The sequence below is a fragment of the Mus caroli genome, chromosome 15 (genome assembly GCF_900094665.2).
Source record: "Mus caroli chromosome 15, CAROLI_EIJ_v1.1, whole genome shotgun sequence".
Taxonomy (NCBI): Eukaryota; Metazoa; Chordata; class Mammalia; order Rodentia; family Muridae; genus Mus; species Mus caroli.
In genome coordinates this window covers 69,605,491-69,630,213 of record NC_034584.1, presented here as the reverse complement: position 1 = coordinate 69,630,213, position 24,723 = coordinate 69,605,491, and the positions used below count along the sequence as shown (strand labels likewise).

The window sequence follows — 24,723 nt, the reverse complement described above, 5'->3', positions numbered from 1 at the left end:
CTCTCTCTCTCTCTCTCTCTCTCTCTCTCTCTTTCTTTCTTTGTTTCTTTCTTTCTCCCCACCCCTCCACCCTCCCCAAGACAAGGTTTCTCTTTGTAGCTCCGTCTATCCTAGAACTCCCTTTGTAGACCAGGCTGGCCTTGAATTCAGGGATCCACCTGCCTCTGCCTCCTGAATGCTAGGATTAAAGGTGTGTGCCCCCACCTCCTGGCTTGTTTCTTTCTTTTAATGAATATGATTGCATAAAAGAGACTTCCTCATTGTGTGGTTTGACCAAGAGCAAGCCCACGTTTGAATTCTCCACTTCTCTCCCTATGTCTTCTGCCTGTCTATAGTTTGTGGTATGTAACCTGTTTGTTGTGCCTGTGTCTGTCCCTTAGCAAAGTACTTTGTTCTATATTGATTGAACAGTTACAGACAAAACACATTATTGTAGGTCGAGGGCATGTCAGAGTACTAGCTTACGATTAAAGCTATACATTATCTTGGGTTATAAAAGCTGAAGGCAGGGTAAGGTGTTCTTTTAAAGGCAGGTTAAACAAACAGACCGAGCACACAGTAAGACAGCAGGTTAAGTACTTAGACTTTTAAAAAAAATGTGCATGGCTATTTTGCCTGCATGCACAGATATGTGCACCACGCGCATGCCTAGTGCGATGGATCCCCCGGAACTGGAGTTGTAGACAGCTGTAGGCTGCTGTGTGGGTGCTGGGAATTGAACCCAGGTCCCCTAGGGAAGCAGCCAGTGCTCTTACCCACTGAGCCAGCCCTGAGTACATAGTTTTAAATGATTCCAGAGCATGTTAACTTGGTTGCACATTCTGGCAAAAGTTCAAACCTTCGAAGGCAAGAGAGATCTTCAGAAAATGACACGATCACGTATGATTGTCTCCCTGCCTGTGTGTACGTGCACCATGTGTGTGTCTGCTGTCTGAAGAGGTCAGATGAGGGCTCTGGATACCCTGAAGCTGGAGGTACAGGCTTTTGTGAGCCACCTGCCATGGGTACGGGGCACTCAGGTCCTCTGCAGGAGCAGTGCCAGCGACCCTCTTAGCTGCTGGAACACCTCTTCCGTCCTGTTTATTTATTGAGGCAAGGGTGGACTCTGACTTGTTACATAGCTGAGACTAACCATGAGCTTCCACCCTCTTCCACTGCCTCCCAAGTGCTAAGACTATAAGCATGCATATCACCTCTTTCTCCCTATTACAATTGTAATCAGAAATATGACTTGCTAAAATTTTGGCTTCTATTTTCATTTTTTTAAAATCTATTTTTATTTTATGCATATGTGTGTTTTGCCTGCGTGTGTGTGTGTGTGTGTGTGTGTGTGTGTGTGCCACATCCATGCCTGGTGCCTGGGGATTCCCTGGAATTGGAGTTACAGATGGTTTGTGAGCTCTCTGTAGGTGCTGGGAATTGAACTTGGGTCCTCTGCAAGTACAGCCAGTGCTCTTAACCATTGAGCCATCCCGCCAGCTTCCACTTTTATTTTCGTCAGTGTTCTTGGGAGTTTGTACTCTGATGTGAAAGCTGGTGCTTTCTTGGTAATGGATTGTGCCATTGCTGTTATGTGTCTGAGAAGTCTTTGACTCAGCAACGGTCACAAAGGCATTCTCCTTTGTGTTTTCCTAGGATATTCACAGTTGTTGGTTTTATGCTTAGCATGTGAGTGCATTTGGGTGTAGCATCAGGGGACTTACAGCTTGTGGTTTAAGCTGAAGCTGAGTAGACATTCTCACTCATGGATCCCTGGCTGTCCAGCACCAGCTGTGGGGACAGTGTGGCTTGTCCCCCATGCAAGACTCTGTCCCTGATCCTGCCTCTCACTATGACTCTCACCAACTGCTGCCTTGAAAAGCATCCAGGGACACGGGTGGAGCCAGCGAGCTAGTGCATGTTCCTTCCCGTCTGGCGTCCCTTAGTTATTAGTATAGCGGGGAAAGGTGGGCTGTTCTGTTCTCAGTGTCTCCAAGCGGGCAGGGAAGGGGCCCAATCCAGAGGATGGCCGACAGACTGCAGCGGTGGCTGTGCAGGCTGGGTCCTGTTTCCAGATGATCTCCTCTGATCTCTGCTGTGCAGGAAAGAGGTGGCCCTGTACTGGTCCCCATATGTCCTCACGCGCTTTGCAGATGACTGGGAGCCAGGACCTGATGCAGGGCTGTGGCTTCTGTAGTGAGGAAATGGAGGTTGAAAACCAGCTGCCGAGCCCCCCCCCCCCCCCCCCCCTGCCACTCTCCATGTCTGCATCCATGTCTTTCACTTTGATTTTTGCACTGTCACAACCAGCGTGCAAACAAGTAATATTAGCATTTTACTGTGTGTGTGTGTGTGTTTCTCCATATTGCAATGGAATCATCAAATTCTGATCTGCTGTGATTTCAACCATTCTTTCCAAAACTCCTCCCTGGGGTGTAATGACTTTTGCATCAGTAGTTAAAGGTGGTACTGGGGGAGGGGGTTAGAGAGATGGCTCAGTGTATAGATTCCGGGAGTTAAGATCCTAGCACCCACCTGTAACTCCAGCTCCAGGGGGTCTGATGTTTCTAGATTCTGCAGGCACATGTGTGTACGTGCACACACACCCATCTCCTAACCCCAGTTTAAAATAAAAATGAATCTTCACAAACCATGTGGAGCCTCCTGGAGGTATCCAGGCCCTGGCGGGGCCCTGCCTGTCAGGAGGGGCTCCTGCCCTGTGTTTGTGGGAGGGGATCAGCCAGGCCCTGTTACCTTGCTGTCTCCTCCCTCTGTGGAAGCAGAGAAAGGACCCTCTGCAGAGATCAAGTGAAATGCCGCCTTCTAGCTTCCAGGACTGAGAAATGACGCAACCTCGGGTTACTTTGTTGGAGAAGTATTTATAGGCGTCTAATTTAATTTTTAGCATTCCGTTGAGTGAATTTGCTATAATCTATCCAGTGCCTTATCGCTTTCTTCTTTAATTGTCCCTGGAGTGCAATCGTCATCAGACCAACGTGGATAAGTTACATAGGGATGGGATCCTGAATTGGAGCTAGTGGGTCAGGAATTTTTACCTCTTTCCTTACTGAAATGTTAAATTATATTTAGGAAGAGGTATCCTTGGCTCTCCCACACCACCCCCCTCTGGGTTCATACTAATAGAGTTTATTACTGTTGGCTGGAGACTGGGGCTAGTGTGGTTCTGTTACTGGGAGTCTGCCTGGGAGCAGCCACTCTGTCAGCAGACTCTTTGGGTTTGGAGACATGGGAGGCCTTGCTTTGGGGAAGGAAGTGGATTTAGGAGCTCACTTGGGGACTTCATTTGGTCATTTTCTGACAGAGTAAGGTTCAAGGTGTGAATTAGAGCCACAAACCTGAAGCTGAATCGACACATGCTCTCCTCTCAGCTGTCCCTGTTCGTCCCAGGTCTCCCTTGTCATCCATTCATGCTTTCCCATGTGGCCAGGAGAGAGCTGTTTCCAGCTGAGGCCACATGGCTTATTCCCAGGGCTCCTCCACTGTACACCTGGGTCCCCGGTACATTGGTTGTTAGAGGCCAGGGGTCTAGTGGAATGGCCTTAGCCCTCTTGGCAGAGTGCAGGCAGTCCTGTGTTTGTGGTATGTCACGGTGATCCTGTGCAGTGGCCCCACGTGTGGGCTCCCCGAGCCGTGGGACGGACACTCAGCACATGTTGTTGGTTTTGGGACAGGAGATGACAGCTGAGGAGAGGAGGCTCATCACACACCTTGACAAATGTGACTTTACAGAGATCCATAAGCACTTCCTGGAAAGAGCTGAGGCCCGCAGGACCCTGCCCAGGGAGCAGAAGCAGGTTGGCAGCAGGTTCTGGGAAACTCGGAGGTAGCAGGTGGGTGCAAGCTGTAGGGCGCCCCTCATAGAACCTTCCTCTCCGAGTGGCCTTAGGAGGTGGACCAGGTTCTGGGTGCCGTCACGGCAGGTGCTGAGTGATTTCAAGTAACACCCCCCTCCTTTAAGGTGTCTCTGGGATATAATTCCATTTTCCTGGGGCACCTTTGAAAGTACACTACCATTTGAAAGGTCAGGAGTGGCAGAGAACCCAAGGGCAGGAATGTGGGGGTGATCTGGCTCTACTGTGCATCTTTCCACGTCTCCCCTCTACTTAATGGGAACCTGCTACATAGTTCTTTCTCAATTGACTGGTTCTTGGCCATCTCTTTGCAGGGAGTTTGAGGCGATTCCAGAACCTGCCTCATTTCTTCCTACCTTGAAGGCTACCTTACATGGCAAGGGGGGCCCTGTGCGGTGCGCTCCCCACACCTGCTGGAAAAGCGGGGGCTTGAGGCCTCCAGCAGCAGCAGGAGGGACCCATGGTCAGCACAGGAACGGGGTTCACTTTAGCTTTTTCTCTCCTAATGCCCACATATCGTTTTGACTCAGAAGCTAAAGGAAGAGGCCGAGAAACTGCAGCAGGAGTTTGGCTACTGCGTTTTAGATGGCCACAGAGAAAAAATAGGCAATTTTAAGACGGAACCACCCGGCTTGTTCCGAGGCCGGGGTGACCATCCCAAGATGGGGATGTTGAAGAGGAGGGTCATGCCAGAGGATGTAATCATTAACTGCAGCAGGTATGTGGGAGTCAGCCTGCCAGGCTCTTGTGGGTGAGCATTGGACCCTGGCTGGGTCTAGCCCAGGCTGCCTACTGGGGTGACTTTTGTCCTTAGCTCTTTTGGGGTGGGACCCTTTCCTGGATGGGTGCCCGGAGACACTAGGCTCTGTTTCCATGTCTCGTGGGTCTTGTCAGAGCTCTGGGTCAGCTGGGCTGGTGTCTCTCCACTCGGGAGAACCACTTGTCTTGCTCAGCAGGGCTGAGGGTCCCTTACTGGGAGGTTTCGTCTACGTTTTCAGCTTTTGGCTTTCTGAGTGCTGGCACGTTGGGTGTGGGCTTTGCTGTATGCTGTTGTGTTGCTGTTACCTCTGGTCTGTCCTGTGTCACCTCCCTACTTCAGTGACCCTGAGTGACAGCTGTGCAGCAGCCACCTGGTATGTAGAGCTCTCTGTATAGAGTGTGCTGAAAGTCCCCCCCTGTTTTACTGCAGGGATTCCAAGATCCCTGAGCCCCCAGCAGGTCACCAGTGGAAAGAGGTACGCTCAGATAACACAGTCATGTGGCTGGCTGCCTGGATGGAGAACATCCAGAACTCCTTCAAGTATGTCATACTGAACCCCAGCTCCAAGCCGAAGGTGAGAGCAGGGCCTTCCAGGGAAGCTCTGGGCCTCAGAGCACAGGTGTCAGGCCCTCCCCTCTGTGTTGTTCCAGGGTAGCAGGCATGGGAGACTCCTCAGCCCTTCAGTTCAGCCTTTAGAGATTAGCCAGGATCAGCTAGCCAGAGTTGAGAGCAGCTGGGCCGATGGTTGCAGTCTAACAGGAATCTAAGTGGGGTTAATAGTCACTGTGATGGTTTCAATATGCTTGGCCCAGGGAGTGGCACTATTAGAAGGTGTGGCCTTGTTGGAGTAGGTATGTCACTGTGGGTGTGGGCTTTAAGACCCTCATCCTAGCTGCCTGGAAGCCAGTATTCTGCTAGCAGCCTTCAGATGAAGATGTAGAACTCTCAGCTCCTCCTGCACCATGCCTGCCTGGATGCTGGCATGTTCCCGCCTTGATGATAATTGACTCAACCTGTAAGCCAGCCCCAATTAAATGTTGTTCTTATAAGAGTTGGCTTGGTCATGGTTTCTGTTCACAGCAGTAAAACCCTAAGATAGTCACTTCACATTTTTCTGAGGCCAGGCTCTGCTGCCCCTGTCCCTCATCCAGTTAAACCTTCCTGGGATGCCTGAGGTGGGGAGATGTCCAGTCACCTGCTCTGCACTTTGTGGGAACATTTGTTGTCTTTACTTAGGGGGAGATGGATTGGCAGAAGTATGAGGTAGCGCGACGCTTGAAGGGGGTTGTGGACAAGATCCGTGCCCAGTATCAGGCTGACTGGAAGTCACCAGAAATGAAGAAGAGACAGCTGGCTGTGGCCCTTTATTTTATTGATAAGGTATAGCATGGGACCTTGAGAGCAGGGCAGCCAGGACAATGGTGGCTTCTCCCTGGAGCTGGAGCCTCCATCAGATAGGTATGTGTGTGCTTTGTGTGATTGTGTGATTTTGTGATTGTGTGTGTGTTGTGCCACTGGGTATATATGAGTTCTATGAGTGTGCTCCTATGCCACAGACCACAGCCATGACCAGTGTCTACCCCGATCTAGCTGGCACTGCGGACAGGCAATGAGAAGGAAGAGGGCGAGACGGCTGACACGGTGGGCTGCTGCTCACTCCGTGTGGAGCACATCCGACTGCACGTGCCCGCAGGTGGCCAGGGGCACGTTGTAGAGCTGGACTTCTTGGGAAAGGATTCCATCCGCTATAAGAACCATGTGACGGTGGAGAAGCTTGTGAGTGCCCTCACCTCAGGGACCGTGTTCACAGTGGGGTCTCTGTCAGAGCACAACAGAGCCACAGCGATGTCCTGGTGCACCTTCCTGTGTCTCCTGTGGCTGTGTGAGGAAGCATGACAGCCAGGGGCTTATACACACACACATACACACACACACCTATTATAAATGTTTTGGTTTAGGAGGCATGAAGTCCAGGGTTTGGATGCTGATCCCATGGAACATGGGAAGAATCCGTTTCTCGCCTGTCCCTGCTTCCACTGGTTCCACGCATGCCCTGGCTTTGACTACCCCTAGTGAGACCTCTTCCCCACTGGCCTGGCTCTGCCCCATGAGACCTGACGCAGCTGCTCCTTGCGCTCTGCTTCCTCTGAACACAGCTGCTTCCGCGCCTTTGTCTTACACAATGCTATCCTGAGGCCGCTGTGCTCTGCGTGACCCCATCTTGACAGCTCCACCTGTGTGTGGCTGCTCTGTTTCTACAGAAGGTCACATTATAAGGTTCCAAAGGGGATATGATGCCACCTTGGCACCCTTGGCAGGATGGGCAAGCTAAAACCCAGGAGAGGCCAATGTAGTCTAGGCTATCTGTAGAAGTGGGCCTGGCCAGGAGGAACTTCAGGCCTTCTCCCTAAAGTGAGCAGAGGAGAGAGATTGTTTTCCTGAGGCTCTGTGATGTTAGGTGTGTCTGATTTGGTCACAAATACAGCGCTCTTGAGTCAGCTGGGTGGACGTCAGTGTTGCTGGTAGAAGAGGGAACCAGGTGTCTGTGGCCTGCTAGCATCAGTGAGTGGCTCTGTAGAGGCACAAAGGGCCAGCTTCAGCTTTCACCACATGGTCATGGATGAGTTAGCAGTGAGTGACCACGTGCAGGATAGTGGTGTGAGCATAAAGGTTCCAGAGGGTAGGCCTGGCACTGTGCTGGCACCACCTCTTCCCAGGACCTGGTGTATGTACCTCTCTGTAGCCCTCTGTTGATGTGCACGGTGTGATCTTTCCTGTCCCTGTGAGACATCCTTCCTGCTCAGCTCACTTCTGCTCCAGGGGGTCTCCGTGTGGCTGCGAGTTTTGCTCTTCTCCATGGCAGGTGTTCCAGAACCTTCAGCACTTCATGGAAGACAAGGACCCTAGGGACGACCTCTTTGATGCACTGACCGTAAGCATGCATATAATTTTCAAAGCAGTGATGGGGTCTTAAGGTTTCTATTGCCGTGAGGAGGCACTATGGCCGCAGCAACTCTTATAGAGGACGCCATTTAATTGAGCCTGGCTTATAGTTGAGAGGTTTGTTTCGTTCGTTCTCATCCTGGTGGGAAACATGGCAGCGTGCGGGCAGACACTGCTGGAGAAGGACCTGAATGTTCTGGATCTGGATCGACGGCGGCAGGAAGTAGACAGTGAGCCACTGAGCCTAGGCTTGAGCTCCCGAGACCTCAAAGCCCACCCTCTAGTGACTCACTTCCTCCAACAAGGCCACGCCCACTCCAGCAAGGCCACACCCACTCCAAGGCCACACCTCCTAAATGTGCCGCTCCCTGTGGGCCTATGGGGGCCATTTTCATTCCAACCACCACAGATGGGCACTAGGGTGTCTAGTCTAACTTGTCTTTGTCCCCAGTGTGTTCTCTGTTCTGACCCAGCAGCTAAAGCAGCTTTCCTTTTGCTCTTCCGGAAGCCGAGGCTAGCCCATGCAACTCCAGTTTCCATGACTCCTTTCTTCTCTCTGTACCCAGACTTCCAGCCTGAACAAGCACTTGCAGGACTTGATGGAAGGGCTGACGGCCAAGGTGTTCCGGACCTACAATGCCTCCGTCACTCTGCAGGAACAGCTGCGGGTGCTGACCCATGGTGAGTAGGGCTAGCTAGATTGTCCCGCATGGGAGCTGCCCACGGGCTGCACTTTGGCGCGCCCTAGGCATGAGCCAAGCTAGGACTGGACACAGCAGCCTATTGGTGGAAGAATGCTTGAGGTCAACCCCAGAGTGGGGGTGGCCTCACTCGCCCCCCAGCAGGGAGGTGTCCTGCTTCCTGCTCCACCCCTTGTAGCTGCTGTCTCTGGTCTACCGTATGTCCTTCCCCTTCCTCCTTTAGGTAGGGTCTTGCCTCTCTTCCTCAGTCACTTTGGAGGTTCCTAACAGACCTCTGCACCCCTACACTCCTGACCTCTTCTGTACCCCCAAATCCCAAATCAGCTTTAGGTTCCATTCCTTTACTGCCACCCAGGGACCTTGGTCTCCCTCCACATCTGCTCCTTTGCTTATCTGAGCCCAGAAAGGCATGATTGCCAGTGCCCACCACCTATGCCCACAATGCTCCCTAAGCAGGGTTTCCTCGAGGAGATACTGTGACCCATGGGCTCAGGAACTCTCTGGTCAGGGCAGGGTGAAGACTCGGTGTCATTAAGTGCTGAATCCGGGTGTCTTAGTCAGGGTTTCGATTCCTGCACAAACATCATGACCAAGAAGCAAGTTGGGGAGGAAAGGGTTTATTCAGCTTACACCTCCATACTACTGTTCATCACCAAGGAAGTCAGGACTGGAACTCAAGCAGGTCAGGGAGCAGGAGCTGATGCAGAGGCCATAGAGGGATGTTCTTTACTGGCTTGCCTCCCCTGCCTTCTATAAGCCTGCTCTCTTATAGAACCCAAGACTACCAGCCCAGAGATGGCACCACCCACAAGGGGCCTTTCCCCCTTGATCACTAATTGAGAAAATACCCCACAGCTGGATCTTATGGAGGCATTTCCTCAACTGAAGCTCCTTTCTCTGTGATAACTCCAGCTGTGTCAAGTTGACACCAAACTAGCCAGTACACTGGGCTATTCCCCTACGAAACCCAGGCAGCCAGTATGGCTGACCTGGAGCCAGAGAGCTGTGTGACCCTGAAGACATCTCTCATGCATCAAGGGCAGGAATGCAGGGAGGAACCTTTTTTAGAGGAACTTGCCATAGGAAGCCAGAAGCAGGGGCTACTAGTAGAGCATCCTTCAGGCCCAGCCCTGAAAAAAAACAACCGCAGGGTCCTATTTCCAGGTGTGGTTTTGTAAATTTTTGTATGAATGGCCACCTGGCCTTAGAATTCTTCGGGTGGGAGCTAGTCTATGTAGATGGGCGACTCGGGAACCTGAACCTGAACTTCAGTCTCTCAGGGAGAACCTTGCTCAGTAAAGCTGGGTGTACAGAATACAGGGCCTCAGGGTTGATAGTCATGAGGTCTTAAAAGGATCCTGGGCTAAACAAGTCCAGACAACACTGCCTTGCCTTTCCTTGGGCCTTAGAGCTTCCAGCTTACCCTGTTCTAGTAGGAAATGGCTGGGCCTGGGATGGCTTTGGGGCTCCTGTCTCTTTCCCAAGAGGACATAGTTCAGCTCCCACAAGGAAGTGAGGATGCTGTGCTGCCATCACTGTGGCTAAACCCAGTTGGCCCTGGCTTGTGGGACATCTTAGGTCATTGACTTCTTCCTTGGGATTTTGTGTCCAAGAAGGGACATTTATAACATGTCCAGAGAGTCCTTTTAGGGCCAAGGATGTGGTCCAGTGTACAACACTTGCTTAGAGTGCCAAGGCCCTGGCCTTCATTGCCAGTGCCACCAAAGAATAGGAGGGAGGGAGGGAGGCTCAGAGCTGGTTGCAGCAGAGTGACAGCCGTCCTTGTCTTTGCTCAGCGGAAGACAGCCTAACCTGCAAAGTCTTAGCTTACAACCGGGCGAACCGGGCTGTGGCAGTCCTCTGTAACCATCAGAGAGCAGTTCCTAAGACCTTCGAGAAGTCGATGCAGACACTTCAAAAAAAGGTGAGTTGGAGCCTGTGGTGAGTGTCCCCTCCATACTGGCTGGTTCCTTCCCTTCTCTTCTGGGACATTTCATGGAGGACAGGGATGTGGACTGGGTATAGTGCTGTAGGAGGCTGGGGCCGGGGACTTGGAATCACACAGGGCCATGTCCTGGGCAGCCATGGGAGGAACCATCTTCTGGCTGCCTCTCATTTCCCTGCTAGGACACAGCCAGTGTTCTAGTTTATGAAAGAGGTCGGAGCAGTGGGGATGCTGGATCAGTCTGTGGCTGGCACGGGTGGCACCGTTGGGCCCTAGAGGCCTCGTCTTCACTTTGCTCCTGGTCAGCCCCATGTGGCTTCACGGGGCCTTCTCCCAGGTTGCTGTATCATCTGAGTTGTTTCAGAATGTAAGGCCAGGACACGGGTGGCATAGTTCACCTAGCATTTGTGAGGCTCAGGAGTCCATCTGCTATAACCTCCCACCCCCCCACCCCCCAAAGAATGTTGGGCCAACAGCTGTGGATGGAAGTCCTCAGGACAAGTCTGGGTGGGGATGGACGCAGTCCTGAAAGCGTTTGCTTCTTCACAGATTGAGATAAAGAAGGCACAGGTGGCTGAGGCACAGGTGGAGCTGCAGAAGGCAGAGACTGACCTGAGAATGAGAGGGGACAGCAAACCCAAAAGGTATGTGTGGGGCTGCTGCCCTGAAAGCCGTGACCCTGGGGCGGGGGCCGAGCCCGGGTCAGCCTTGACCTTGGGATTCTCCTTAGCTACTGTTGCGATCTTTGAAAACTTCATTCCTCATACACAGAAGTAGTAATAGGATTACAGAGCTGTGGAAGGTGTGGCCGTGGCCTCTGCCGCCGGCTGCACACTGCAGGGTCACCACTTGCAGGGCTCCCAGGCTCCTACGGCTCTTCCTGGATTTTGTTTTGAGCAGTTGGTGGAGCTAATTTTCACGGCACACAGTTTACCCTTTCAAAGTGCCCAGTTCTGCTGGGTACAGTGATATGCTTTAAGCATTCAGGGAGGCAGAAACAGGCAGATCTCTGAGTTCAGATCTAGTCTAGTCTACATAGTAGGTTCCAGGCCAGTCAAGATGACATAAATAGACAAAAAAAAAAAAAAAAAAAAAAAAAAAAAAAAAAAAAAAAAAAAAAATCAAAACAAAGCAAGATACACAGTCCTGAGAGATGTGTGGCCAGTTTCACAGAGAGATCCTGTATCCATCAGCATCCCCTCCCATCGCCCCAGCTTTGAGGAGCCTCGGTCTGCTTCACATCTGTCTCCTCAGGCTTCTCTGCAGCTATGCTGGGCTTATGGGCGTGGCTGCCTTGCCCGGTGAGCCCACTGGGTCTTGGTCCTCTTCTGTCACTTCTGGCTGTGTTGTGCCTAACCCTTTCTCTGGCTCCACAGTGGTCTTCAGTTCATCTTGAATTTACTTTTATCTGGGGTCTGAGGGTTTAGCCTCACTCCTGGGACTACCAGATTCTCTGGCACTGGGGGCCACGCAACCATTTCTGTCCTTACCAAGTGCACCCGGCCCCTGTGTTGGAAATCGGTTGTTTGCAGGTGTGGGGTTCATTTATGGCCTTTGGTTTTGTTCTGTTCATCTGTGTCCTGGGTCCACCCCAGGCCATCCTGGTGGCTGAGTGTGGGGAATCAGGAAGAATAAAACTGTCAACTTTTTTCTTTTCTTCTTTGAGACAAAGTCTCATCGTGTACCCTAGGCTGGTCTCGAACCCATGGTCCTGCCTCGCCCTCCTGAGGACTGAGATTATAGGCATGTACCACCTCTGTCTAACACCTAACTCTGTGTTGTGGCTACATGCCGACACTTGAAATCCACCTCCCCCCATGCACTGAGGGGTGGTGTTGTGCTTGCTGGTTATTTTGAAAGCCCCACACCATGTGGTACCAAGTCTCAATACAGTCTAGAAGCACCTGGAACCCCAGCCCTTGGGGTAGATCAGGAGGCGCAGAAGCCTGGATCATTCTCAGCTACATAGCAAACTCAGGGCCATCCTGGGTTACATGAGGGCTTATGTTTAAAAAAAAATCAATATAATTTAAACTAAGTCTTCCTTAACCTCTCAGCAAACATTTGTAGTCTTTCAAGGAAAAGCTAAGTGTTGTGTTCCCATGCAGGTATAAACAGGCTTTTTAGCTCATATTTGGGTTGTTCATGGCCACTTCTGTTAGGGGTTCCCCAGTCTACCTTGGGTCCAGTGATAACATTTCTTGGGCTCAGTGCACACTGCTCATTGCTGAGATTGACCACGGCAGAGCAGAGCGGGCAGAGCACCTGGGCTGTGTCCAGGATTCTGTGGGAGCCCCTCTCTGAGACTGCCATGGTACCTTGAGGTTGTCACTCAGTGCTGTCCCTTCTGCATTTCACAGCTGTCACCCACTGTCCTTTCCTCCCCCTTCTGCCCCCCCAACACACACCTTGATACAAGATCCACACTCACGTTCAGTAAACACACCCTGCAGATGTTCCCTTTCTTACCCAGAGGCCACATCTGGACAGGAACGTTTTCACAGATGGGGCTTTAAACTCACATGCAGGCTGTGTCCTGGGTAAGAGGGCTCATGTGCCCTGTCCAGGAGTTCCTCCTGCTCACTTAGGCAGTAGCCAGCCCCATTTGGAGCAGACTGTGTCTGACAGCCACACTGCCTCCCCAGGGGAAGGCAGGATGTAATCAGGCTCTTTTTCAGAGGCTGCAAACTGCTCGTGCAGGAGGCTGACATCAGCAGTGAGTCCTCCAGGGCTGAGTCCCATCTGGTGGGCCTTGTGCTGAGGCAGCAGTTACAGGATCCACGGGCTAGGAATGGACACAGGCTGCCACTCCTGATTTCCCATGGTGGCCAGTGTTAGGCTCCCAGCCGACAGGCAGCAAAGGCTCTCAGCTTAGGACTCCAGAGGAGTGCCCAAAGTTGGTAGAGCTGCTGTGGCAGGCAATGAGAGGTTTAGGTCAGGACCAGGACCAACTGGGAGAGCTGTGAACTCAGGAACCCAGAGAGGTGGCCTGGAGCTGAGTCCAGTCCTGAGCCTTTGCACCTCAACATGTTAGAGTCAGAAAAGGGATATCAGTCCAGAGTCCCCCGCCTTTGGGTGCCCGGTGGCCCAGCCCCAGAGCTCACTAGCAACCTGACTATCTCTGAGCCCTGGGCGGATCCTCCTCTAGTCTGTCTCCTCCCAAAGCTTCCAGGAGGCAAAACCGTGGTCAGGATACTTAGGAAGACTTTTCAAACCTTAACACTCAGGGTTTCAGTTCCAACACTCCCACCGGCTACAGAAACATCTGTGGCCTTTAACACTGCCCCATCCCTGCACCTTTTATGGCGCTGAGCCCTCTGTCCTCATGACAGTGAAGACTAAGTGTTACACAGTGCACCAGTTTCACTCGTGTGCCTAGATGTAGAGTCTTTCATCTCTCCTTTTATTTGTTGGTTTTTTATTTTGGGCGGGGGTAGTAGGTGTCATAAGGTCTCATTACATAGCCCTGGCTGGCCTGGAACTTGCTATGTAGTCCAGGCCAGCTTTGAACTCACAGAGATCTGATGCCTCTGCCTCTTGAAGTGCTGGCGTGAAAGGTATGTGCCACCACACCTAGTCCCTTCCTGCCCCCAGGTGATCTTGACATCTTACCCTATCATTTTTAAAAATTATATATTTATTTTTATGTGTATGGAAGTTTTGCTTGCACATATGTATGTTTGTGTACAGAATGCCCAAGGGGACCAGCAGGGGGCATCAGCTCCTCGGGGACTGGAGTCACAGATGGTTGTGAGCTGCCTTGTGGGGTCTAGAATCAAGTCTGAGTCTCTGGAAGAGTAGCCCGTGCTCATCTTCTCTGCTGCTTCCTTACCATTGGGATGCTGCTTTGAGTCCAGGCTCCAGGGGCACAGAGGAGTGAGTGTTAGCCACCACGCTCTGACCTTTCTTTTGCTATAGGACTTCCATTGTGTTTCAGAGTCACCCCTGTGGTATCCCCGGGGGGGGGGGGGCACATCTGGGTTGATGCCTGAGGGTGTAGCATATGCTGGGAGCTGAGCATGCAGCAAAGGAGGCAGGCTCAGCGAAGGGAAAATTTCACAAGGGAAGAAAACATCTGTGTACTCAGGCTCCTTTCTGATTTGCTCCCTTTATTCTTGGCACCACAAACGGGATGGCACTCGATGGATCACATATGCGAGACGCCCGTCTATCTGGAAAGTTTCTGAGCCCTTTCCCATGAGCCAAGATCCAGACTTTAAGAAGGAAAGCCAGGCTCAGCATGAACTATGTTGTCTGTCTGCAGAACATATTGAGCCTAATGAGCAAGAATAGCAGGAACCCTCGTGAAATACTAATTCCAGGCACCACCCATAGGCCAGCCTGTCCTGTGGGCTCTCCTGCCGGTAGCTAGCCAAGCCTAGCTCTGGTGACTTGCCTCACCTTGGGTGACCACCTAACTTACGGCAATGCAGCTGCTGGTGGTCTGTTGGCCTCGTTTCCCGCTCTCGTAAATGGTTGCTTCTGCCACAGTGTGTGCAGGTGGATAGTCACCACCCGTGCACACGGAGTTGCTCAGTTATTCTTGTCTGGCACGGGGACCTTCCGCTTCCTTTTCTTGACTTGGCTAGACCAGAGCAGCGTTAACAGTCTGTGGGGGTCACTGTGTCTTGCATCCAACCTGAGAGACAGAGCTTTTGGTCTCAGTCGTCAGCATGGTGGTCACTGTGTGCTTGCATGGATACTTCTCCCGGGATTTGCAGGGTTGCGTGTGCACACGTGTGACCATGATGGGTGCTGGGGACTGTCAGGTGTCCTTTCTGAGATGACGGTGGGGTTTGTCCATCTGTTTCAGTTGCATGCCCATGGCTGTGATCTCTGCCCTTTATCTCATGCAGAATTGGGCTTCCGTTCCTTTGCAGCTTCTCTTCTGTTTCCAGAGGGTGGGATGCCTTTGTCTGCTTTGATCAGAGTAATGCTGGCTCCAGAAAATGAGTTGGGACGTGTTTCCCTCCTTTACTGGAGACCTGGTGCTGGTGGCTCTGTAGGCATTTGATGGAGGGCTCCGGCGGTGCCCTTATGGGGGCTTTGCTTTGGTAGAAGCTTTTAGTGATCAGTTTGGACTCTGCTTGACATCTATCTGTCCAGGTTTCGCATTCCTTCTTGAGTTAGTGAGTTCTGTTGTTTTTCGGGAGCAGTCGGTTATAAGGCTTTGTGTCCAGCTGTCCACGACACCCCCACTCCTTTGTGCTTCTGGAATGTCCTTGAGCATTTCTGACCGAGTGACTACAGTTCCTAAGGGCTGAAGTTTTCTCCTTGTGACAAGCTTCCTGAGGTGCGGAGCTCTGCCTTCTCACAGTGGCGTGCTGCAGATGTCAGTTAGACCAGGGGGCATTCAGTGAGGCGTGCAGCTGTCACAGCACAGCTGCTACGAAATGTCCCATGTGTCGCCCGAAGTGCTCTGTGGGGCACGAGGCTCCTTCCTGCCTCCTTCCCTGCATACGGTGGCCCACGGGTCACACTTGGCCTCCTGGCCTTTTTGCTTGTGCTCTTGACAGCGACTCTGCCATTGCTGGAGCGTGGCTGTCACTGAGCAGGTGGTTGCTGTGGCTCCTGCTGCCCAGCCTTTTGCAGCTCGTTCCCATGCGTGTCTGCTCTTCCACATTTGTGTCTGCAGCACTGGTCCCTAGGGTTGGGATCAGCGTACCACGTGGTGGCAGGATCAGTAGCAGGTTGCCATGGGCAGGTAAGGAGAAGGGCGAAAGGGGGACCTCGTTTTAAAATTTATTTTCTTTAATGAGTTTTTTTTTTTTATCTATTTATCATTTTATGTCTATGGGTCTTTTACCTGCTTGTATGTCTGTGCACCGTGCGTGTGCCTGGTGCCCGAGGAGGCCAAAGGAGGACCTCGAATCGCCTGATACTGGAGTTACAGACGGTTCTGAATTGCCATGTGGGTGCTGGACATTGAACTCAGGTTGTCTGGAAGAACAGCCAGTGCTCTTAACTGCTGAGCTAACTCTCTAGCCCCATTAATTTCTTTAAGAAGACAGAAATAAGGGCTGGACAGCTTCTCGAGTCATAGAGGCATCTGTTCCTGTGCCTGTTCTTAGCCTTGCCCACCCCTTGTTGGCATTGCACGGTTCCCTCCATCCATGGAGCCAGCAGCCTCCCTGGGTGTGGTGCGAGTTGGCCTCAGCTTTGACCCCTCTGGACTTCTCTCGCTTTATGCCTGGAGAAGGCTAACGAGGCCATTTGCAGGAGGGATGTGAAGGTGGGGCAGAGGAGGTGGTGACGCGGGTCTGCTCTCGGCAGCTGGCACAGGGATCCCCTCTTCCAACAGTTTCCTTCAGAAGCAGCAACGATTGTTAAAGCTGGAAGAACAGCTGGCCCGATTGTGCGCGAAGGCCACAGACAAGGAGGAGAATAAGCAGGTGGCCCTGGGCACTGCCAAGCTCAACTATCTGGACCCCAGGATCAGCATCGCATGGTGTGTGATCTGAGGCCACTGTCCCCGTGTGTGACCTGAGGGCTCTAGGAGGCCCCAGCACAATCCCATAGGTGCCCCACCCTGTCTCTGGTCCTGTGCTAGGCACAACTTCTTGTGACAGGGGCCACCTAACTGGATGGCCCCGATGGCTCTGTTCCTGAGTCCAAGTCCTGTCTTTAGACCTCTTTCCTCTGAGCTTTGGGGTGGCTGGGACTGCCAGTACCCTGTGAGCACTAAATCACATGAGTGCTTGGTCTGCCCACTGGGGGTTGGGGGGCAGGTTGGGCCTTGCTCAGTGGCTAGCTAGGCCATACCAGGGATGTCATGATTCCTGGGGAAGGGATACAATTGGTTGTGATGTCCCGGAGAACAGGTCTAGGTGGCACTGGGTATCTTGGTCACCCAGATGTGCAGAGGCCACTACCTCTTTCCACACCTTGGCAGCAGGGCAGGACTCAGAACTGATGTTGTTACCTCCAGGTGTAAGAGATTTGGAGTGCCTGTGGAGAAGATCTACAACAAGACCCAGAGAGAGAGGTTTGCCTGGGCCTTCAACCAGGCAGGTGAAGACTTTGAATTCTAAGCAGCCTCTTTGCCGCTGAAATGTTCTTTCTCACTGTGAAGCAGTATTGTGGTTTTTCTAGAATAAAATGTTGGGGGAAGGTGTTTGTCACTGTGACCTAGAATAAAGGCCCCAACAACGCTGACTGACCTTGGAAACACCCTGAGCGTGGCCTGAGTCTCCCACCAGCTGCTTCCAGCCCCCTGAGTGAGGTTTCTGTTTGAGGAGAGAGCGGGGGTGGGGGTGGGGGAGGGATGGAGGCCGGGGTGGCTGGGACCCATCACCATATACCTGAGCTCGACACAAGGTTACAGATGTCCTTAGCACAGTTTCCAGTGGTAGTTTTCAGTTCCTGCCTCAGCCAAGCTTAAGATGGAATCCAGGACTCAAATATGGCAAGCACACACGTTACCACGGAACATACCTCCAGCCGTGCATACATGTTACCACGGAACATACCTCCAGCCATCTATAGCCTCTGATTCATGTCTTTCTGCCTTGGTTTAGCAGCCTTGTATTCTTCCAGGTCTTGTTCTGCTCCTTGAGTTTCTGTGTCCTCTGGGGTCACAGTCTTTTCTGGCACTATTGCCTGGGCGTGCCTGCCCTGGCTGCTGCTTTGCTCCAGTTATGTACCCCACTGCAGGAATTTAAGTGAAGTTCTGGCTTCCCATGTAAGCCCCATGACAAGCCCAGAGGACTCCAGGAAAGTGTGGGTGTGGGTGACCCTCCATGCCTAGGTCACAATGGCTGGTATGTGCCAGGGCTCGGCCAGCAGGATCCAGTTCTTCCACATCCCTCCCCGCTTGCCCCCCCACCTCCCCTTCCCCGCCAGGCCTTACTGTGCTTGGACAGTAAGAAAAAGGAACCGAGGGATACAGGAGGTAAAGGCATCAATGCAGGGCCCAGGGCCCAGGGAGGAGGCCAAAGCAATGTAGGCTTGGCTTCTCCGAAAGGCCTGGCACACACAGCACTCCTCCACTTTGTTTTTAGTTGGGCTATCCTCCCATTCTCAAGACCTCTTATGTTTTATGTTTACGTTCTTTGCTGGGTGTGGCAGCCCCTGCCTCTGCTCTAGAGGCTGAGGTGGAGAATTGCCTGAGTCCAGAAACAGGCCAGAGACAGCGTAATGAGACCTCGGCTTCAAAAAAGGAAGAAGGGAAGGAAGAAAGGAAGTCTAGAGTGAGCAAAAGGAAGTGAGTAAGAAGCTGTGTTTAGGGGTTCCTTTTAGTCCCTCGGCACTCCTGTCTCTGCTACTCAGGCTCACTTCAAACTCCCGAGCTTAAGTGATCCTCTTTGTCCTGGCTTCCTGCACCTGGAATGCATGCCTGAACCATCCAAATTGGCCAAATTGTTAGTGAGTTTATGAACTCTGGTTTTGTTTGCTTCAAGTTTGTTATAGTTTGAATATGCTTGGCCCATGAAGTGGCACTATTAGGAGGTGTGGCCTTGTTGGAGTAGATGTGGCCTTGTTGGAGTAGATGTGGCCTTGTTGGAGTAGGTGTGTCACTGTGGCTGTGGGCTTTAAGACCCTCTTAAACCCCAGTGGGCAGTTGCCTGGAAGCCAGTATTCTGCTAGGAGCCTTCAGATGATGATGTAGGACTCTCAGCTCCTCCTGCACCATGCCTACCTGGATGCTGCTGTGCTCCTGATCATACTGGACTGAACCTCTGAACCTGTAAGTCAGCCCCAGTTAAATGCTGTCCTATAAGAGAGGCCTTGATCATTATGTCTGTTCACTGCAGTAAAACCCTAACTAAAACAAAGTTCGTAAACAGTTCTCTTTGATGGACTTGAGTACCTCAAAGAAAATGGAGAACAACTGGGCATATTCTTTAATCCCAGCTCTCAGGAGGCAGAGGCAAGCAGATCTCTGTGAGTTCGAGGACAGCAAGAGCTATGTGGAGAGACATATTCGCCCCCACCAAAAAAATAAAAAAAAGCAAATACCACACATAAATATACAACCTGAGTGACGCCAGCTAGGACCCCAGACCTACCATGGGCCAGGCAGAGACTACCTCCTACCTTGCAGCTGCTGACCACCCCAACTCCCTAGGCTGTCCATTGCCTTCCAGAAACCTTGCAGCCCTGTCCTGCACTCCCTGGCCCAACTCCACCCCTGTTCTCGGTGGTCAGTGGCCATGCTTGCTGTCAAGGAGCATTTGTACCATTGAGCCCACCATGGCCTGTAGGTGCTTCCCAGGACCCCTCTGCTCCGGCCAGAAGGTTTCAGCACTGGGCAAGGCCAGTCTAAACAACTGGAAGGAAAAAGGCACACCTCTATGGAAATTACACATGGCTGCTTAACTGGCTAGAACTTTGAAGTTTGGTTGAAGTGTTGCAAATCTAGAACCAGATTATATTGCAGCCTCTTCAGTGGGGGGGTGCAAGGAGATGAGAAAGCTAAGACGTGAGGGCTGATGGGGGAGAACATGCTATGGTTAAAAGTGCCAGAACCGGTTATGTGAGGGGACACCACGGCAGGCTCCCATGTCAGGATGAAGGACAGTCTACCTGGCCTCCAGGTACAGCTTGGAGAATGTGGGCACCTATGGGCAAGCTGACCCTGTCTTCATTTACTCCAGGCACTCCCTCCCCCCACCCCTCGAGATCTCCGTTTCATGGTATTCTGGCTGTAGACAGACATGGCCACTCCTTAGTTTCAGGGCTTAGCCCCAGGAACTCTCAGGCCAGGAGCTTGTGCTATGGAGTTCAAGACCCTTAAGAAAAGACTTTAATTTAATGTATAGTTAAGTTTATTGAAACTGCTAGCAAGACCACCATGTCAGAGCCAAACTAGAGACTGCTGTGCGAAGGGGTGAGGGGAGGATTTTTTTTTTTTTTTGTAGTATGTAATAGAGTTTATTGAGGGCATGGGGAGGGGAGGTGAGAAGGTAGTAGAGACAGAGAAAGGCTGAGAGAAAGAGAGTAGAGGAGTAGAGGCCGGCCATGAGCACGTGGAGAGAGAGGGGGTAGGGGGGAGAGGACAGCAGGAGGAAGAAGGCAAGAGAGCAAGAGCCAGGGAAGGATTTGTAATGGCAGAACCCACAAGAAGACCTTGAGTGTCTGCATGAACAAGCCAGGAGCTATGCCACTCGGCACAAGCAGGCTCAGAAGCCAAAAAAGCAGGCAGTCATGTCATCATGGTAGATGGTCACAGATGTACACTTTTGGGGAAGGGTCACTGAGCCAGGGTTACTGGGAACTTACCTTTCAGGGACTGGAGTGAGAGACAAATAGCTAGTGGGCACCAAGATGCAAGATTCCTAGCATAAAGCGGAGGGGTCCAGTCATCATATTCCCTAATGGCTCTATTAGAGTGAGGTGGGGAATTTAAACTTAGGGCTCCTGGTATCGGTAGTATATGACATCGATATTTACAAATGAGAATTAGGATGTGTAAAGCAAAGAGACAGAGAAAATGAACATCAAGGTAAAATTTGGTAGCCATGAAGTAAGTAAGCCATTTGGTTAGACCTCAGCCCCTATCTGGAGTAACCTTTTTTTGTGTTTTAGTGGTGGTTTGGTTTGGTGTTTTGAGATGGGCTTTCTCTTTGTAAACCTGGCTGTCTGGAAACTCAATGTGTAGACAGGCTGGCCTCTAACTCAAGAGATTTGCCTGCCTCTGCTTCCCAAGTGCTGGGATTAAAGGCGTGCCATCACACCCAAATGAGTAACCCCTTTTATAACTCTCCAATTTGAGCAAGTATTTGTAATCCTAAAGTGTCCTGGGGACAGCATGAGCTTTGCTATCTAACAGGCATCATGGATTAGATAGCTACTGGTCCCTTTGGCCAGAGAGAAGGGAAGTGACCTCCTTTTGGTAGAGAGGAACTAGTTTCCTTTGGACCTAACATTCCAGCCTTTAGTTAATGATAAGGGACAAAGTACTCTCTTCTATAACTGTATGTCAGCTAAAAACTGGGACTTTGTGGTCAGGGCTCATGAAGGCTACAAAGCTGATCAAAGGCTGGGAGTGGGCGGGGCTGGGAGAGGGCAGGGCATCTCTGGTGTGTTGCCCAAGTTTTGCTGGACTGTGTGGAGCTAGTGAGGTGCAGGTCTGTTTGAAAGGAGCAGGTCGGAATGCTGGCCTACAGTGGGACTCAAGCTGGTAGGACATTTTGTCAGAAGCGCCTGGTACGAGTCAGATTTCAGCAAGCACAGGGACTGCGGCCATTGTGGCATAGTTTGCAGTCCGTAGTTGATTGGAGATCTGCTGGGACAGATAGCGACTTTGGGTGGGGAAGCTTAGGGTATTGACTGTCAGGCTTTCTTATCTGGAGTCTGTTTGACAGGTGGATCCAAGTCGCAACTTCCCTGAAGCTTACACGAAATAATTTTGAAAGTTAACGAAGTTTTAGATACATTGGCATCACCCCTGTTTGTGATCTGCACTGAAGTCCTCATAGAAAAAGCAGTTAACCAGTCTGCAAACAGCTGGAGTTGACCCACGTCTCTGAGCCATTGCAAAAGCTTGGGGACCCCCAAAATGAGTCTGGGTTAAAAGCATGAACACTCTTTCCTCTGTCCCTGGCTGGATGTATAGTTTGGTCAGCAACGTGTTCAGCACAATGAGGAGCACTGTGTAACAGTGATCAGTGCTTTTCCTAAGCTAGATTAGTAGCTTATCAGAGGGCTGGAGAGATGGCTCAGCGGTTAAGAGCACCGACTGCTCTTCCGAAGGTCCCGAGTTCAAATCCCAGCAACCACATGGTGGCTCACAACCACCTGTAATGAGATCTGACGCCCTCTTCTGGTGTGTCTGAAGACAGCAACAGTGTACTTATTTATAATAATAAAAAAATCTTTGGGCTGGAGCAAGCGGGGCTGACCAGAGCGAGCATAGGTCCTCTAAATTCATTTCCCAACAACCACAAGAAGGCTCACAACCATCTGTACAGCTACATAAAATAAATAAATCTCTAAAAAAAGAAAAAATAGCTTATGAGAACTCCATGATTCATGTTAAAACTCTGAACTTCTCAAGTCTTAGAATAACAACAACATAGCAAGAAGGAAAGAAATCTGAAACTTTACAAATTTTGTTATATATTTTAAATTGTTTTCTTAGAGCCACACAATTTATTTAACTTTCACATCCTTAGACCTTTACACGTGCATTTATATACCCTGAATGTCCCTAGACCCTCACAACTTTATTTATAAACTCCAAATATTTTTTAATTTAGTTATTTACTATGAATCATAGGTGGTTGGCACCGAGACCAGTCATTGAAAAGCAAGTTGTGCTGGGTGGTACTGGCACACACTTGCAGAGGCCGGTGGACCTCTGAGTTCAAGGCCAGCCTGGTCTACCGAGTGAATTTCTGGACAGCCAGAGCTGCACAGAGAACCCTGTCTGGAAAAGACCCTGTCTCTCCCCCCTTCAAAAAAGGAAAAAAGGGCAAAATTTACAAATAAAGGAATAATAAAAGTTACATTAAGAACCTGTTTTGTGAGTGTGAATTTTGCCCTTTTTTAAGCAGGAGACTTGGTAGCTCTAAAAAACCAAGGCCTGATTTTTTACATGGACTGACTAGGCAGTTGTGTGTGTGTTGGGGAAGGGGTGTGATCTTCGTGCTTGCTCTTGTCAAACTGATAAAGTTACAGTTAGCTATCACCATCATCAGAGATCTGATAAGGCTAAAATTGAGCGGGAAGTATCATCCAAATGGCCCCTCTACCAGTTAAACTGACAGCCTCACCCACAACCTGGATGGTTACCCTGGGCTCCTCCATGGTGCTCTCGATGGTTTCTTTAGAGGCAGATGTCTTCAGCCATCACACAGGGCAGCATTAACTCTGGCTGCCACATTGGGCAGTGTCAGCCTTCAGCTGCTGAGCCCAGAAGGTTGAGCTACATTCCTGTGGAGGAGGGACATGAGAGATCGGCCGACCTTGGCAAGGCAAAGAGGGGCGTTAATTCTCTAGTCGTCCTGCTTGTTCACAGTTCGAGTATGGTTCCGGATATAGGCAATGCATGGAGCAATTGTTTTTCCGGTGGTTAGCATCATCATAATCCAGGTGGGGTCCTCTGTGTCCAGGAGACCTTAGGGCCGTTTTTAGGAGCTGGCATTTTTGTCTATTATGGGAAGTTTTTTCTTATTAAACATTTTAGATGCTGTGTTTGCAGACCTTAGGAATTTGAGGCCCTGCATCTGGCCTATTTGATATATCTGATTTTAAACTAACTTCACTTACTTTTTAGTTACTTTATACTTAACTTTGAAAACATACAGAAAGTTAATTAAAACTTGTCTCTAAGTGAATTACATTTGCATTTAGCATTACTACAAATACAGTTTTGAGCACATTAAAAAACTTGATCAGGCTGGAGAGATGCCTCAGTGGTTAAGAGCACTGAGCGCTCTTCTGAAGGTCCTGACTTCAAATCCCAGCAACCACATGGTGGCTCACATCCATCTGTAATGAGATCTGACGCCCTCTTCTGGTGTGTCTGAAGACAGCTACAGTGTACTTACATATAACAATAAATAAATCTTTGGGCCGGAGCAAGCAGAGGTCCTGAGTTCAATTCCCAGCAACCACAGGAAGGCTCACAACCATTGTACAGCTACAGTGTACTCATATACATAAAATAAATAAATCTTAAAAAAAGAGCTTGATCATTTATGAGGCATCTATTAATTTGCATGTTAATTATCTTTAACATGTGTGTTAAAGTAGTTTATAGTACTTTAACAGCTTTTACAAGATTTTATATAGTTTTATCCTTGTTAAGTTTTAGCCTTAAAATTCTGAATTGAAGATTTAGCTGAAAGTCCTTTAGAATCAAAATAAAACTTTAAATATAGTCTACAGAGATTGGAAGCCCTTTATTCCTTTCTTTCTTTCTTTCTTTCTTTCTTTCTTTCTTTCTTTCTCTTTTTATCTCACAGTTTTTTTGTATGACTCAATTTATCCAAATATTAGCTTAACAAAGTTACCAAAGACCAGGAGGCTAGACATGTATCTCTAAATTTCTTGTAACCTGAGTAGACATTTATAACCTTAAAAAGTTGAAAGTCTTAATCATTAAGTAATTTTGGCTAAGAATTTTACATGCCCCCCCCCCCAGCCCCAAAGGTCTTACAGATCCTGAGAGAAAGAAGGTTTACAGCTTACCAAGAGCTCTGAATAGCCATCACTGCGAATGCAGGACTTCTTTCTTTCTCTCTTTCTTTCTCTCTTTCTTTCTTTCTTTCTTTCTTCCTACCTAACAAGAACTAAGAAAAGGGGAAGAAGTCAGAGCTAGACATCTGTAATTACATTTAGCTGGCCTAATTGTTATATATTTTTATGTTATATATTATTTTATTTAAATAACACGAGACATACAGTAACAAATAAATACACAATTTGTTGTAAGAAGTTTCTCTTAGAGGGGTGTTGGACAACACCCAGAATGTGCCCAGTAGATCTAACAGCTGTCCAGTTGCTGCAGACAACACCCAGAATGTACCCAGTGGATCTAACAGCTGTCCAGTTGCTGCAGACAACACCCAGAATGTA

The 24,723-nt window shown here is 50.2% G+C and overlaps 1 protein-coding gene across 2 annotated transcripts in view; it reads left to right on the top strand.

Annotated features, from left to right (window-relative positions):
• The window catches only part of Top1mt (DNA topoisomerase I mitochondrial), a 22,400-nt gene extending 5,030 nt beyond the window's left edge, over positions 1–17,370 (top strand). The window contains exons 4-14 of one of the 2 annotated variants that reach the window (XM_021183832.1): positions 3,672–3,794; positions 4,385–4,569; positions 5,041–5,185; positions 5,848–5,991; positions 6,202–6,387; positions 7,475–7,543; positions 8,121–8,235; positions 10,052–10,179; positions 10,750–10,844; positions 16,502–16,648; positions 17,129–17,370. In XM_021183832.1, coding sequence (XP_021039491.1) covers positions 3,672–3,794; positions 4,385–4,569; positions 5,041–5,185; positions 5,848–5,991; positions 6,202–6,387; positions 7,475–7,543; positions 8,121–8,235; positions 10,052–10,179; positions 10,750–10,844; positions 16,502–16,648; positions 17,129–17,231 — 1,440 coding nt within the window. In that variant the 3' untranslated portion in view covers positions 17,232–17,370. Of the gene's footprint in view, positions 1–3,671; positions 3,795–4,381; positions 4,570–5,040; positions 5,186–5,847; positions 5,992–6,201; positions 6,388–7,474; positions 7,544–8,120; positions 8,236–10,051; positions 10,180–10,749; positions 10,845–16,501; positions 16,649–17,128 lie in introns of both variants that reach the window. The other variant, XM_021183831.1, reaches the window with a different exon arrangement.
• Positions 17,371–24,723: the final 7,353 nt, after the last annotated feature.